Genomic DNA, 17,857 nt, shown 5'->3' on the forward strand with positions numbered 1-17,857 from the left:
TTGACAGCATAATTTATATTATTGTACAATGTCCGGAGAAATCAATTATCATTAGTATTATTAATTTTTTTTTCTCTCGGGAGCTGCTCGGATCGTTCCGAATGAACTCATCTAAAATATACTATATAATATATATTCTTGAAATATAAGGTTCACACTACGTAAGACATCCGTCATGTGACATCTGACATTCATTATTACGATGAATGTCGGACGTCGTATGACGGATGTCGTACATAGTGTAAATCTACTACATTTCAAATAGACTGTGTTCGTTAATTCGGAGCGACCCCGAGTAGCTCCCGAGAGACAAAATGAATAATGCTTTTATATAATGATGAGATAATGACCAGTGTACACACATCATTATTAAACCGCATGAATACACGGTCTCTTTTTTACAATAATCTGATTATAATTTTTATAATAATCCGTTTAATCTGGTATAATCTTCTTGGTCCAGCATGAATGGCGTTCGATGGAGATGATAGTGCATATTTCATTATCAAATGTACATTTTCCGAGGGCATACGAGGATTATTCACTTCGTGCATGAACATAGGGGGTTTCATGAAATGAAATGATAAATCTTAAAAAACTGTAACTGTGTCTTAATAAACTTTTTTAAGATTTGGGAAATTTTGGGGGGATTACCAGATTGATTGTATGAATCCGATAATTTCATCGGCTCGCAATTTAATTCTGAAAAATTAATTCAATTTAAATGAATGTATATTATATAGTAGTTCAACATCTTAACACTCGGAACGGTAAGGCGCTTCGTATTTCAAGTTTTAATATAAACGGTCCCATTTCCAATCATATTCATTAGATTTCCTGATTTAATGACTGTTTCAGATTGCTGTGAATACCGATGTTACGTACAACGGTCATGTATATTCGTGATACCTTGAGGATGATGTCCCATACAGCGGATCGTGCGTAAATGGATTCGCGTATCATCAATCGCAGACTCATTTTCTTAGATTTGTTTGCAAATTTCGCGAGCAATCTAAGTGAATGACTCTGGTTGGCGATACGCGAACATTCTAGGTTCAGGATCTCAATGAACTATTTTTTCCCTATCGTCAATTTTAGATATTGCTCTCACACTTATAGATTTAGACACAAAACGCAGAGGCAAAGAAATTTTCAGTCTCGTATATATACGTATGAGAAATCGTCAATTATTTGCCTGTTTAGTTTTAGGCTTACGTTTAGTTTTCATTCCATAAATGCTTTAACTCGATGAAAATAAATCGTACAACGTTCAATAAAAAAGCAAATTAAAAGTAAAGATTCACTCTTTTGAATACTGTAAACCGCATTTGTGTGTGATTTTTATTTCACACCATGGAATATCCTTGTAAATTTTGTATAAAATTATTAGATTTAACGGATATCTATTTAAATCCATATAACTTCAAAAAAAAAATCAGTCGAAATATTACGAAATATCAATTTAAAAAACAAAGATTTCAAGCTTTTAAATGCTTTTTTAATTTTTCGTCTGCCATGATTTTTCACCGAGTTACAGTGATTTGAATATAGTATAATTTTGCGCGTATTCGAAAATATTTCCTATTTTTTATTGAAGTGTATAATTTTTTCTATTACCTAGAATTGGTGGAAAATTTTCCTTTATAATAGTTGCACTTATTTGACAGCTTCTCCATTTCACTTGGAAATTTTCATGGCTAATCATTTTGATTTTGTAACTTTGCACGTGTCCTTTAATAGTAGTTTTGTCTCTCGGTCATCAAATTCAAAAATAAAAATGCACCTACTTGAATTAAATCTTTATTCAGCAGTACAACACATAAAGTCTGTTTTTTATTGCTGCACTTTCTGAACTGATACACACAGTGCAACAAGATGAAATAAAACAAACGTATATTTATGTCACTTCAACTTATTGTACCGGTTCAGAGTGCAGCAATAAAAAAAAAAACAGATTAATAGTAAATTACTTCATAAATTTACAATATTGATCCAGGCATTCGTTCATTCGTTTATCCGTCCGAATGTCCGTCTCCATTTAGTTTTGTCAAATTCTTTTTTCGGAATAGATACTCGAGGACTTTATACAGCTCTATCAAGATACAATATAAATCAAATCACTTATGTAAATAAATCAATAACACGCTATATCAAGCAAAGCTTTTCAAACAGTGAAATGTATTTTAAACTGTATTTGTAAAACAAATATACCTATTAAATAGTGCGTACATATTTTATAATTATTTTTAGCATTGTAAAAGAATCGATTTTTTTTGTACAATAGATATAGTGTGAAACATCCAAATTTGCTGGAAGGTTCTCGAAAAAAAGTATTGATGTTTATTTAAAAAAAAAAGACTATTTTAATAACATTTTAATATTGTTTGCCTGTGAAAAAATCACCTTCTGCTAGTCGATCATGTACTTTCACGTGAAACTTTTTACATTTCATTTTTCACTTTTCACTTTTTCATTCATCAATAGAGACGATACGACTGCCTTTGATCGTATCGCCCTTAGTTGGAATTTACTTTTGCGCCCTGTTATAAGGATTACTTCACTAAGTGATTGTCATCATTAAATCTCTGAAGTATCAATCCCCTACCAACGACAACAAACTATCAACTAAAAAAAAAAAAAAGGAATTTCCACCAATTTGCATAACACAGGAATACGAATACAATAAATGTCATATTTTCTTTTGTAATAATATATTTGACGTTTAATGCAACATACTATTATATTTCCTGGCTTAAGTTTTTGAAAATATTCTGATTACGTAATCAATTATTACGTAATTAAAATTGATTACATAATCAAAACTGTTCGCCATTGATTACGTAATCAAAATTGTTCTTTTCCATTAATATTATAGCTAAATTGCATAACTGCGTTTGCGTCACATTGTCCTAATTCAAATAATTTTTTATTTTTAATTTTGAAAAAGATGCCTCTGTATATGTAGTTGCCATAGACATTGACACAGTTAATAAGATCTGTAACGCTATTGCTAAATTTGAAAAGATTTCTAGAAAACTACTTTTAGCTAATTTATTTAAAATATCAAGGTAAAGTTTATATTTACAAGAATAGCGCGCCCTTTTAAAATTTTGCGTCCCTCCAAATTTTGCGCCTGGAGCGTACCTATTCAATGCTTCATAACACTTTTACTCATGGAGATTTCACGTGAAACTTTTCACGCATAGCAATTATGTATGTATTTTATGCTGATAAAAAAGACATTATTTTTGTATACGCACTTACACACACACACACACACACACACAACTTTTCTTTCGTCAATAATAACAATTTTATTTTTCTTTTTCTTCTTATCTGCAACAGTCACGGCAACGGGCAGATTACACTTCCAATTCCGAAGTATATTTTTTGATTCCCTAAATTTCCATCTTTTTGCCACGACAGTATACGACGGCTCACGTGAATAATTTTACAAGTTGGGGAATTACATAATCTCACGAAATATGATCATAGAACGTAAAATTTTTCACTTTTCACGCCCTAAGAAAAATTACGTGATCGATTCTCTACTTTTGATCTTTTTGAGGTAAAACTTCCAGCGAATTTGTATGTTTTATATTTTAATTAAAAAAGCCGCTTTAATAACATTTTAATATCTTTTTAATACTTGTGAAAATATTATAATATATAAAGTCTCCTTCTGCTTGTGACCTTTTAAAGGTAAAGTGAAAAGTGAAAAATGAAATGTGAAAAGTGAAATATAAAATGTGAAAAGTTTCACATGAATCAACCGCCAGAAGAGAACTTTATCACAGGTATTAAAATGATAATTATATAAATAATTTTTTCACAGGTATTAAAATGATATCGAAATGTTATTAAAGTGGTCTTTTTTGAAAAATAAATAATAATTTTTTTTTTTTCAAGATAAACAGCGAATTCGGATGTTTCATATTATACCTATTGTAAAAAAAAATCAAGTCTTTTACAATGTTAAAAATATAATTTAAAAAATAAGAAATATTTTAAGAGAATGATATAAACAGCAATATTTTTCTTTTTATCTAGTCAATCTAGTAGTAAAGACCAAGTTTTTAAGTTTTTTGTCAGGGTAAACTATACATACATTATCGCTATGCATGAAAAGTTTCACATGAAATTTCGATGAGCGGAAGCGTTCGTAGGTATGCTAACAAAGCACATAGATATGCTCCAGCGCAAAAATCGGAGAAACGCAAAATTTTGACAGACAACGCTATTCTTGTAAATATAAAGCTCTATTTTACTTGATATTTTAAATGAATTAACTAAAAGTAGTTTTCTAGAAATCTTTTCAAATTTAACAATAGCGTTATAGTATAGATCTTATTAACTGTGCCAATATCTGTGGCAACTATATATACAAAGGCATCTTTTTCAAAATTAAAAATAATAAAAAATTATTTGAGAAATAAAAAGCAATGACACAGACGCGATTATGCAATTTAGCTATGATATCAATTGGAAGAGAATTGACGAACAGTTTTACGTAATCAGTCTTAATTATGTAACAATTGAAGACGTAATCAGAATATTTTCAAAAATTAAAGCCAAAAAATATGATAGTATGTTGCATTAAACGTAAATATATTATTACAAAAGAAAATATAAAATTTATTATATTCATATTCCTGTATTATGCAAATTGATGGAAATTTCTTTTTTTTTTTTTTAGTTATTAGTTCTTATTGGGGTTTGGTGCTTCAGACATAGCAATTCTTGTGATAGAACGAAAAATAAATTTCAACGTAAGGTGTCAAAGACATTTTATGATACATAAAAAATATTTTAAGGGAATATTTTGTGGTATAATAAAGCAATATTTTTCTTTTTATAATATGTAGTCAATTTAGTGCATAGTAAAGACCAAGTTTTTATAGTTTCTGAAAACCTGTACAACAAATTGTCAAACTCGAATGTAGGTACGCAGAAAAATCTTTTAGCCTTTTTTTATTTAAATAGAAAAAGGAATTATGCGTTCTCAGTCTTTAAGAAAATAAAAACGTGGATCGTAAATCAAGATCATAAAAAAGGCAATATTGAAATAAAATATTAATTAAAACATAATTTTGCTTTAATATAATCTGATAAAGAAATAGAACATTTTGAAAAAAGTCTTTTAGTTCTCCCTTGAAATAATTGAACTTATTTCTTGTAGAATGTTTTATTAACTTGGTCCAGGGATAATACAATAGATTTATAATTCGTTTGGAATCGTGAAACAGTCTCAAAAATAACATCCGTTTGCAAACCTTTGCAAGGATCATCATTGCGCTTTCTGGCCAGCGAGTTATCTCAACTTCAAAGTCCACTTTCATTGTTTTTCAAAGTCTTTTGATCTGTAATTTCTTTTGTCACCCTATCACCCATTGCGGCGGAAAAATTTTCTATTTCTTGCTGTCTTCGCCAATTAAAGGACAGTTGCCTTATTAATACAGAATTCCTTTTTCGAAATACACCAAGATTACTTTTTAATATTTATAGGCCGGTATTTATAATCAGATCTTATATTTAAGATCGTCTTAAGTACAGTTTTTTAAAAAATCAGAAAGCTATATTAGCGTCTTAAGACATTACTTAAGGTATTTCTTCGGCAACAATCGCATTCAACCTATTGATTTGATATTACGGATATGATACTTAATACGCGTATCAAGTGCTCGGTGTAAACTAAATCATTTTTAATTCCTAATGATTCCCGCATAATTGAATATCAAAACACTTGCCACGCAACAAAATGCTATGCGATAATCAATAAGCTTACAGCTCCTAATATGTTCATTAATTATCGCGTTGTAGGCTATTATATTTTTGTTTATATTAGGTGTAGTAAAAAGTCATCGCATTTTTTTAAAAGATATCTATCAGTAAAAACCGCAATTACTTTCTTACCAACAATATAAATATATCTTGATAGAGTAAAGTTTCAGCTTTAAAAATCTCTTTTTTAAATTATACGATACGACAATTTTTAATGGAGTTATGAGCAATTAAAGTCAAAATAATTCTTTTATTTAATCCGCGATAACTCAGTAATCAAAAGTCGTAGGAATATTAAAAAAAAACGATTTTGTAGGGAAAGTATCAAGCTTTCACGATAGGTAATCGAAAATTTTCTCAAATTCGTTTTGGACACGTTACAAATCCACAAAGTGAGAAGAAAATTTTTCGTCTTTTTCAGCTCGTAGTTTTTGGTATGTAAAAATTATCAAACTCATATAAACTTAAAAAATGTGATAAGCTTTTAAAAGTAGAAATTTCAAGCTTTAAAACCCTTTTTTTAAATTTGAATTTCATTCATTATTGACGAAGATATTGTATATACAACTTTAAGCTAAAAAATACGCGATGACTTTTTACTCAACCTAATATTACTCATTTCTCATGTATTTTATATTATTGTTACTAAATTATTATTATTATTATTAGGCGTTAGGAACTCGAAAGCTCATTGCCGCAAACACCAAATCCCGCCACTGTTCCCGTTCCTGAGCGAGATCCCTCCATTTGTGACCCTCGTACCCCATTTAGTTAAGGTCCATTCTAATATTATCTTCCCATCTACGTCTTGGTCTACTCAATGGTCTTTTCCCATCCGGTTTACCAATTAGTATTTTATATGCAGTTCGATCCTCATCCATACGCACCGCGTGACCCGCCCATCTTAATCGACGCGATTGTTATTAAATTAACTAATAATAATATAAAATATTGATGAGGTACGATTTAGACGACCAATATTACATTCGGCAATTTTCCCCTAATAATATTTATTATTTATTTTAAAAATAAGCATGTCAATTACTATTATACTTGAAGTCACAGTAATTGGGATTGTTATTATCGTTTAGCGATTGTTTAGCAATATTATATAAAGATAATTGAGATATTGAATTTTAATGTAATTGTACTAATAGTTTTTTAATAATTGTACTAGAGATATTAAATTTTAATGTATATACGCATACATGAAAGCACGCCGAAAAAAAAGTTCCGGCCGCACGAGTCGAATAGTCCGGGTATAACCCGATCCAGTTTGTTAAATATTGAGTGTCGGCAGCACAGTAACAAGAGAGGAAGCGCGTTACCCAGAAAACTGGCAATACTCGTCGCTAACATGTTGCTGCACCGAGAGGCTCGGGTCAACGGTCGCTACGCACATTCGCGATTACAATAGGCGATAGGCGAGTAGTTTACCCCCACAAAATAATTTGGAAAATGCACTAACCGACCAATCAGCGTGTTCTACCGGCTGAACATGATTTAATTCGATTTCCCATATTATTCTGCAAAAAACATCTATATACACTTTATTTTTTTATGTGTTCGTTAAAACCAAATTCATTTGGTTTGTATAGAAAGAGTCCTTTGATTTGTTACTTACTTGTTCGTTAAAAAGCAAACAATTTTTTGTTAAAACAATCTAAACTTCAAATAAAAATTCCGTAGCAATTATGTAAGTTTAATTGGATCAAAATGAACATTTTTTGTCTCTTAGACTTTTTTTTAAAACAGTAGTTTTCGAGATAAAAAATGTCTCCTCTCGCTAAATTTGAAAAATAACTATATTTATGATTTTTTTTCTCACAAACTGATCATCCAATCAGTGAATAAAAAAACAAAAATATTCGGCTAATCTTAAACTATAACGAGAGTTGTATTTTATTTTGAGTTGTACTGTTATTGATAGTGAAATTATTATAATGAAGTTCTGAAGACGCGTATAGTCTCCGCAGCGCGTAGGCGGTCTCAACGCCAGCTCTAACGCTCATATATGATCAGATATGATGTCGAACTATTTCCAAGACAGCGAATAATTCGACATCGTATATGAACATTCCAAAACTCTCTTGCATAAACTATTATAATCTTACACAAGATTGCCTCGGCGGCGCACAAAGCATCTGCTAAATCGTCGCTATCTTGCGAATAATTGACAGGTTGATCTTAAAGAATTTATTATCTGTATGATCCATTCGAGTTTCATTTCGAAATTTTCAGGATTACTTCAGAATTTTGAAGAGCGAATATGATGAATTATTTTTTGAAACTCTAAGTTGATGAGTTGATAACTAAAAATGCATTGAAAAAATTTTTTCCCGAAACACGTGTCTCATTTTGAATTTTTTCTAAAATACGTCTGCAAAATTTTAAAAAGAATCTTTGAATTTTTTTTTTAATCAAAAAGTGCTCGGTTTGAGCGAGACAGCTGCGATTGAATATTGACTTATTTACGCGCGAGCCGTTGATACACCAAGAAAGCAAAACGTTGATAAAATATACTGTCCACTTAATTGGATCGAGCGTTTCGCGATAGTTTTGCAATACGTATGGAAAATCGCACGAGTGAAAATCACCGCGTCGACAATCGCCCGAACAGTCTTGATAGATGCAAAACCGGTCGCGATTGCACGAGCCTGGAGACGAGCGCGCGATAATTGCCTCATCTACATTTGTTAAGTCGTCTCTCGTCTCAATTTTGTATTCCAAGAGATCATTGCTCTTGATCAGTATTTCGATAACGAGACATCTGCGAAGAGTATCTAAATACAAATATAAGCGCAACAGCTATTCCTGTTCATTTCCTGTTAACGTTCAATTCTACATCAAGGTGTCCTAGAAACTGCAATATTCAATAGTTTTCGGTAGAAAATGATCTTTGACAAAATGGACTTTGTCATAGTCTGTGATTTTTCATGATTTCTTAATTCTCAATTTGCTGTATTTATAGCAATTAAAGAATATTGAGAACTTTAATCTTGAATTTTTGTCATGAAGGAATGATAATAATAAAATCTCATTAATTAAAATTTAATGAGATATATTTTTCATATTTATATGAATAGCGTAAGAACTTAACTTTTATATTAAAAAATTTTAATGTTGTATCTTCCATTTTTCAATGTTGCAAATATTATAATTGCAAAATTTTAATAAAAAATCGACTTTTTGAAAAAAAAAAATATATATATATACACATATATAGTTTTATTAAAAAGAGTGTTAATATACACAATTTAATGAAAATATAAGCCGACATTTCAGAAGTAAAAATTTTGTTACGAATCGGAATTATATCGAAGTAAACAAAAGGAGTCATAATCCGAATTCGCAGAGCAATGGTAGTTCGTGTGCCGGAAGAATCCATTCATTACAAGCGGAAAACTGGCCGTGCTTTCGCGCGCGCAGATATGTTCATTTTTAGAACGGTGGAATGGAAGAATGAGCCGTCACGCGCGTATATTTATATTGCATGGAAAAAAAAATGGGCGGGTGTACGTAACGTAATATCGCACAAACAGGATCAATTAATATTTATGCGTACCAACGAGCGAGTGACCGAGACCGCCGTATCAAGAATAATAAAAATCAAACAGGGCAAACAAACAGTTACGAGGGAACCTGTTAGATAATGCGTCATCGGTCTATTTCATTCTGGTCTGGTATTAGTGCTCCGCTCCGACGAGCATCCACGGCACGCACCAGGATACGCGTTCCTATTCCGAATCCTTGCCGTATACTCGTCTATTTTTACACTCCACCGATGTATTTATAGCCGATATCAACCTCGTGTCTTGCGCGATGTTTTCTTGGAACGTTATTATCTTTTCCTCGGGAAGTCACGATATGCAATTGCATATCCAACCTCGAGGTAAAGAGCAAAAATTATCCGCCTAAGTTGCAATTCATTGGAAGAGGATAGATTGAAAATTGTGCAGAAAATCAGCCGTGCATAAATAAAAATGAAAAATGCCAATTGTGATATATCGAACGGCTGATTCATCGATACACCTTTTCGCGATCAACAATTTTATTGTTGTGGCGAAATTATAATGAATAGCTGGGTAGAAAACACGAACGTGTCGATATGTTTGTCGAAGAATCAATGCAAGGTTAAACTGGATTCCATGTTGGTCGTTATCACTTCCGCGTTCACAATAATGAGATCAGTCCAGCTGTCACATTTCTCGCCAAGAATAACATTCGGTAAAATATATTGAGTAAAATATACTATATATATATATATACATATATATATATATATATCGTAAAATAGTAATACGTAGTAAAATATACGAATCAAATATTCTTGTAAAGTAACGAGCACGTACAACGATTTGCGCGTATGATTGATTTTGCAGGATAATCTTAATTAGTTGATTGCGTCTCATCTCGAGTGTTTCATAAAATCTTTAGAGTAACTCCAGACGCCTTTCGGAGTTTACAGCATAAAGTACGTGTGATTTTAACGAGACAGTTTGCTCGCAATTGTTTTAATTTGTCGTCGACGAAGCTCGTACCAACGTAGTTAAGTCCAATGCTCTAAATATAATTTTAAGCGCCGCTAATAACTGGATAATTTGCATTATTAATAGACGACAATGCAGTTAATTATCAACGCAGTCATATCGAATAAAATTATCGCGCGTTTCGATTATAAAATACGTCTCTGCTAATAGAACAACCGTTCAAACGAGAAAGCAAGTGTCAGAATCCCAGGTATTATGACTCGTATATGATAATATCTCGTTTCGATTTAGTGAAATGATAATACGGTTTCTACTGTAATAATGAACAAAAAATAATTATAATTAATATTTCATTTGATGCTCTCCAAATCGATATATGAGAATATCATACTTAAATATTTCTATAATTGCTTTTTATTACGAATAAATCATCCGAGCAGTAATAATATATGTATTGTAGTATAAATATACATTTTTTTTAAATCTGTGACACATCATCATACGAAGCTGTTCAAACTGTCAAATATTATTTTAATTGTTGTAATAACATTCTAACGATCTTTTCCACAATATTAATTCAAATGATATTTATGCGTTTTAAAAAATGTTAAAAATTAGTTTTATTTTGCATAAAAGAAAATAATTTTATCTACATTTGAGATTAAATTTCTAAAATGCATAAATGGTCGTTTTGATATACAAATGTAAAGAATTATTTAAGTAAGACGCTTATATTTATTTTGATTAGACATTTTTAACGAATACAAAATTTATATATGTTCTCTTAATAAATATGTTAACTCCAATAATCTTGTTACCAAGGTTTTATTGAAAATTTTCTTACAAATTGAATTTTATAATTTAATAAATAAAGGAATTTTATTAATTGTAATAAAGATTAATTATAAAAAAACCTATAAGAATATAAATACTGAAAATGAACCTCCTGCCGTTCGAGAGGAAAGTATCCAATAAAATCTTCTCCACGGTTTTTATTTAAAATTTTGAAAAATGTTTCGGGATAATCATCTCTCTCGGAATCGGAAATATAGAGAAACATGAAGGACACCTTAATTATTTGCTATTTTAATTTAAAACGAGACATGATTCGACGAAACGCAGACGTATCATGTCAATTATACCGAATTTTCGATGTATCACGTTTCATATTGCACATTCATATATTGGAATTGATATGCTTTTTGTGGATTAACTTATAATGTTATGATACAGTCAAAGTGAATAATAAAAAAATTCTAACGCTGTTTAACGGTTGCGAAGAGATTCTGGTGCTACAGATTCTTAGGAAAGGCCTGGCTGCGTCAGATCAGAGCAATGCCGACGCAGCGCGAGCAGGTAAGCGTCCGCACGAATGCATCATGCAGCAGACTACGCTATATTAGTGGTAAACAGACCACGAAGGTCAGAAGAATCAGCAGTTTTCATGCAAATGCGCTGTCGATACAATATACTTCTTTCGCGCTGAGAATCATCCAAATCGCGAACTGTCCTGATTATAAAAATTTATGATTCGTAATGCACCACGTTCGTGAGAGCGAAATAATTGCTCACAAACTTCGCAGATTTTCGTCGGTTATCAAGGTGTCACTCAATTATTCGAGTAAAAAGTAAAGATTGAATATTTAGGCAATAGCACCACGAGTCACAACAGCGTTACTGTATAATCGTGTGAAATCAATTCAATTCATAAATGGATAGTCACAGTTTTGTGCGAGGCTGCGATCAATAAAGTATTCCATCCATCCTTGCACTAACGCGGCGTCATACGTATGCACGTGCACATGCCTGCATGTAAATCCCGTTATTTGTCGAAATATTTCTACCGGTCCGTCCGCGTAGTATCTTTGCATATATACGCCTTATTTGCAAGAGGTGAGAGGCTGACGCATACAGGCAAACATAGTTCACATTCTATCCACCTAGGCACGCAATGCCTCGGGCACGTAACAATACAAAATCGGAATTAGACATTTCGGCGCTCGAGGTAAACGAAAATACGTCTTTAAGGCGTGTAAAATATAAAAAATGATATTAATTAGTACTTGATATTAAATATAATATTAATATTAATTTAATAGATATATTAATTTAATAAATACAATATATTAATTTAATAGATATTAATTTAAATTAACACAATCGCATGTACAAGTATACGTTTATAAACGTACGTGTGCACGTATGTTACAACAAACAAAACATATATAGTTACCGAAGTCGCAATAAAATCAAAATGTATATGTATACTGTAAAGTAATATTGTGTACATTTATACACGGAGAGAATTTTTCCCCTCAGTTACCCTGAAAATATGATAGTCGTGGGACAACATTGTATTTCACAGAATTTTATGTAAATCTCTCACGTTCTTAAGAATTTTTCAAGAAATGATAAAGTTATCGATGGAAAAATTTTAAGTTGAAACGTGAAATAATATTTCCAAATCTTATTATAAGATCTTATTGTAAGATTACTGCGTAATGTAATATAACAAATATTGTCTCTGGAACTCAATTGTTTCTGGAAATACATTTTTATAACGCGCGTCGCGCGCGCTCACAACATTTATTTATATTTCCAATATGGCAATCATCTATTAGCATGGGTGTGCCAGGAAGTGAAACAAGCTAAGAATATTATCTTGTGTTATAAAGCAGCAATTACAATTGATTTCGTGACATAAAAATTACAGAATTATTTTTTATGTATTTTTTATGTATCGATTCAAAGTCAGACAAAATATACAAAACTATTTTTGTTAAAGAAATTCTCATATTGCAATTAATTTCAAAAATGTTTTTTGTGCTTCAATACATATCGGAACATATCAGATAAACTCTCCGAATGACTGAATACATTTAATCATTCAAATGAAAAATGACACGAATGATAATGAAAAAATAATGATACGAATTGAAGCTAAAACAGTACGATACGATATAAATAATTGAGAAATAATAACTATATTTCAGGATGAAATGCATGTGGAAGTAATCAAATCATGTCTGTAATGGCCTGTGTGCAAAATGTATTCAGAATGCAATTAACGCTCATGTGGCGTACAATTTACGTTACGTACGTATAAAGAATTTCAGAAACAAAAGCGCGCATTGTTGATAAAAACGTATATTTTATAGCTCATTATAGCTACGTTAATTAATCATATTCCAGCTTTCATGCAGAGATTTTGCACATATTTTATTTTTAATCTAAAAGCGAATTTTCAATCGGACGCTGTTAAATATCCTATACATCCTCTTCATTTAATTGACTTCCAAATGATACAGCGGGAGTATAGATAATCTCTATTATTACGTATTTTTTTGCATAAAAATCCGTAACGTATGATTAACAAATTCTTTATAACTGGTCAAGAGGAATGTTAGCATACCCTAACTAACGAGATAATCAGGTCTCCAAGAGCTTTCCTAATTTTCTTTCCGTTTGACTTTTGACACACGACACTCCATTTAGTAAATAGATTTTGAATTAGGAGGACATGTACGCAAACTCTATTACTGTTAAAACGCAGAAATACAATATTAAATCAACAAATCAAATAAATAACAAATACAATGAAAATGAAAAAAAAACCATCAGTGGTGAAGTGTCAGTATATAAAGAATTCAAACGTTAGTAAAAGTATCAAGATTATAATAAGATAAGAAGATTAAATACTTCAGTCAATAGTAGATTACATGATGTCCCTCGACATAAAATAATTTTGCCAAATTCCTCGGTTGAAATCGGGAATCCAGTTTGTCACAAACTTGTATCAAACAATTTGAGAATTTATTAGTTAGGATAAAGGATAAATTGAGCCGTTACAGCTTAAAAAGCGATAAAAATATTTCTTTTTCCATGACAAACTGGAGCAAAGGCTCCAATATCTCTCCAGTATCTCTAAATGTTGACTTCAAATAAATTTATTTAAAATATTTTTATTTTAAATAATAAATACTAAATAACTTTTTAATTTCTTCTTTATTTAAAATATATTTTAAATAAATTTATTTGAAACAAGATCGAATCCTGTTAATAATATAGTAATAAATAGAAAGTTGACAATATAAATCGACTGAAAGTCGGATATAGAAAAGTGGCTTTTAACTTTTTGAAGATAGTCGACTTGAAGTCGACTTACAGTCGACATTCAAAATCGCATCAACCTATCCTAGAACAGTCGATTAAATGTCGATCTTACAAGTCAACTTAAAGTTGATTAAAAAAAGTCGACAATTATATATAGCCGTCAAACTGTTACATGTGTTGCGTGGGTATTTATTTATACAGCATTTATATAAAAAAAAATTTAATAATAAATTATCAAATATTTATATTAATTATTAATATCGACTATTAATAAACTTTATTCATTGTCGGTAATGTCATTGTTCTTCAATTATCCCTGGGCCTCCATTGATAATCATGAAAATTTGCCTAAAGCCGATTCGGTCTTTAATAATATCTCGTCGGTGGTACAGTGTAGTGCATAATTCGCTGGGTCATAGTAGCGGCCCAACTTATCGAAAATAAGAAAATGCAGTACTAAAAAATTCAGAAAAAATTCTTAGAGTTCTATGAGAAGAAAATAAATAATTTTTGTCTGTTGCAGTTTTTCTGTAAAGTTGATAGTATTTGAATAAAAAATAAACGTCGATAAGTCGGGTCGCTACTATGACCCAGCGAATTAATGCACTGCAGTGTACACGAAAAAAGCCAGGACACAGTATATATAGATAAGAATATAAATAAGAATACTGGATGTCCACTCTCAGATTTCTCTCTGGCAACTTAATTTCATTTGAGTTTGAAGATATTAAAACTTTTTTAATGTTATGTTCGTCATTTTAGATTTTTTACATTTAGATATTATTTTCGTACTTCTTAATAACCCTAGATTATCCTATTAAATGCCAACGTATATCGTATGACAGATACAAATGCAATCTGAATTCCTCATATCCATTCCTGATATCCAGCCAGTCCATGTAAATACACGAGATAGGCGGCATCTCGTCGCACAGGTAAGAAACGCTTTTATCATCTGAGCCGGACCGGACGGTGCTAGGAATGGCGCCAATGCGCCGCCATTTTCATGAAACTTTACCGTGACCGTAAATCGCGGAGACTGTGACGAGGAAGAATTCTAGCAGACATCGCACGCTCATCGGTGGATCGTCGGAAAAATCGCGAGAACGACGAGAATAATGTGCTGGTCGTAAGTATGACATCCTGTTCCGATCCGTTAGTTTTTTTTTCGGGCACGTAACACAGGGCCTATGGCATGGAACTTCCGTTCGATGAAACAGGAACAGGAAGTTCCTCGCGACCCCGAGACGGCGAAATAAAAACATCCTGTAGCGATGCAAAAATTTCGAGGAATAAACGCATCACGCGCACGTGATACACCGCGAGGAGCAAATCAAATGTATTTGGCCGCACGTGTTTCTTCGTCGGCGAGCTCGTTATTTTTACGGCCTACTTTCGGATTCAGCTGACCCAAGGTCGAACGACAGCGATTAATGCCCGAAAATTAGTCACTCAGTTCGATTCCCATCGGTCAGAAAAATCCACAGTGATTGTGACAAGTTATGGATAATATAATTTTAGAGCCTGCTTGCACGAAGGTGACTGAGCTGGATATTCAAGAATGCAATCTATGCAGGAAAGCATATGTGCCAACGATATTGAGAGTTTGGATACGGATACTCTCATACCAGTAAGTATCCTTCTTTTATATTGAAGATGTATAAAGAATATACTATCTGATTTTACATGAAGCTATTGTTAATAACCTGGTTTACACTGTGTACTTAGTCCATCGCCTATACAATAAGCGTCTTTGTTTAATCTATCAGTTAAACAAGGATGCTTATCGTTTAGGTTGCAGACTAAGCGCACGATGTAATCGTAGCCATTATCTAATGGTCATGCTATTGTCATTAGGTGGAACTTTTGGCTTGCGATGTCTCCTCTCATTCGAGACCACAGGATGCCTCGACTATGGTGGAACTTGGTAAACAGCTTTTACATAATGCTAAAAATGGTGATACTGAAGCTGTTCGTGAGCTCATGTGTAGGGGTGCACCATTTACCACAGATTGGGTATGTGCTTTAGCATTTAAAAAGTGTTTGTATTCTTTGTAAATTTTATCTATAACAATAGGTATACATATATACTTGTCTTTTAGCTTGGTACAAGTGCGCTCCATCTCGCCGCACAGAACAATCACATAGATACTGCTGATGTTTTACTTAGAGCAGGGATATCAAGGGATGCTAGGACAAAGGTCGATAGAACTCCCTTACATATGGCAGCATATGAAGGTCATCATCAGATGGTACAGTTGCTGCTTAACTATGGAGCAGACGTCAATAGCAGAGACATGGTACAATATCAAATATCATTTATTAACTTCTAGCACCAGATAATTAACATGAAAAATAATTTTAGTTAAAAATGACTCCATTGCATTGGGCAGTAGAACGTGAACACATAGATGTAATGCACATTTTACTAGATCATGGAGCTGATACGAGTGCAACTAGTAAATTTGAAAAAACTCCAGTCAGTCTTGCATTGGAACACGATAGGCTAGATTTTGTGGATATATTACAACAAGAACGAGAGCTAATAGGTATTCAAGCTCATCAACAGAATCAGGTTAATTCTGTAGAATTGGAAGTAGCCACGAATAATTTAGTACAATTAGAAGCTAATAATAGCAAAAGTTCGATAATAGAAGAGGAACAAAAGTTTGGAACAACACAGCAGCAACAATCTCCACGTAAACGTAAACTTTCTCAAGGTAAATGCCAATATATTTTTCAATGTAAATATTTATTTACAAATGCTTTTTTCTATTTCGAATTCTATTTTGTGTATTTATAATTTCTAGCGCAAATGGAGAAAAAACAAAAAATGATCTTTCAACAAATTTCTGTATCACCAAATAATACAGATGGCGAACAAGAAAAAGAAATTGAAGATGTTGAAATAATTAATGCGAATAATATTATGAATAATAAGAAACATAAAGATATCTTATCGATAGGCAAACAGTTTAGATTATTAGAAGCACATGGAATCAGAATGATACCTGTAGATGATGAATCGTCTATTGTAGAAAAGGCAATGGAAAGTGGGAGAACAGTAGTTTTAACAGGTCCGTTTTTGTACATTTGAAATAATATTTAAAAACTAATATCAGAATATAATGTTCTAAGATGATTTATATGATTACAGAAGCCGGAAAAATTGCTTTGAATTTGACGAAAGGTTCGTCGATTAAACGCCTTCAAGTTGCTTCGCGAAAAGGACCATCGAGGAAAGTTATAGCAATTAGAACAGACCAAATTCAATCAAAAATTTTAAATCCAAATTCTAATACATCTACGTCACGGAGTCCAAATATTTTGAAAAAAGCTTTTGATAACAAACCAATGAAGTTATTAGTTACAACAGTTCCTAACACTTCAACAGCATCTACTGTCACCGAAATCAAGAATTCTATCTCGACAAAAGAAGTAAGATTATTTGTATATTTAAGATATATATATAT

General features: G+C 31.8%; 1 protein-coding gene across 1 annotated transcript in view; it reads left to right on the plus strand.

Annotated features, from left to right (window-relative positions):
* Window positions 1-15,397: 15,397 nt before the first annotated feature.
* LOC108753154 (ankyrin-1) overlaps window positions 15,398-17,857 on the plus strand; it is a 3,388-nt gene continuing 928 nt past the window's right edge. The window contains exons 1-7 of the mRNA XM_018494504.1: window positions 15,398-15,513; window positions 15,906-16,014; window positions 16,242-16,400; window positions 16,487-16,684; window positions 16,750-17,104; window positions 17,195-17,461; window positions 17,542-17,822. Of these exons, the coding sequence (XP_018350006.1) occupies window positions 15,946-16,014; window positions 16,242-16,400; window positions 16,487-16,684; window positions 16,750-17,104; window positions 17,195-17,461; window positions 17,542-17,822 (1,329 nt within the window). The 5' untranslated portion in view covers window positions 15,398-15,513; window positions 15,906-15,945. The remainder of the gene's footprint in view (window positions 15,514-15,905; window positions 16,015-16,241; window positions 16,401-16,486; window positions 16,685-16,749; window positions 17,105-17,194; window positions 17,462-17,541; window positions 17,823-17,857) is intronic.

Source organism: Trachymyrmex septentrionalis, unplaced genomic scaffold (assembly GCF_001594115.1).
Source record: "Trachymyrmex septentrionalis isolate Tsep2-gDNA-1 unplaced genomic scaffold, Tsep1.0 scaffold66, whole genome shotgun sequence".
Taxonomy (NCBI): Eukaryota; Metazoa; Arthropoda; class Insecta; order Hymenoptera; family Formicidae; genus Trachymyrmex; species Trachymyrmex septentrionalis.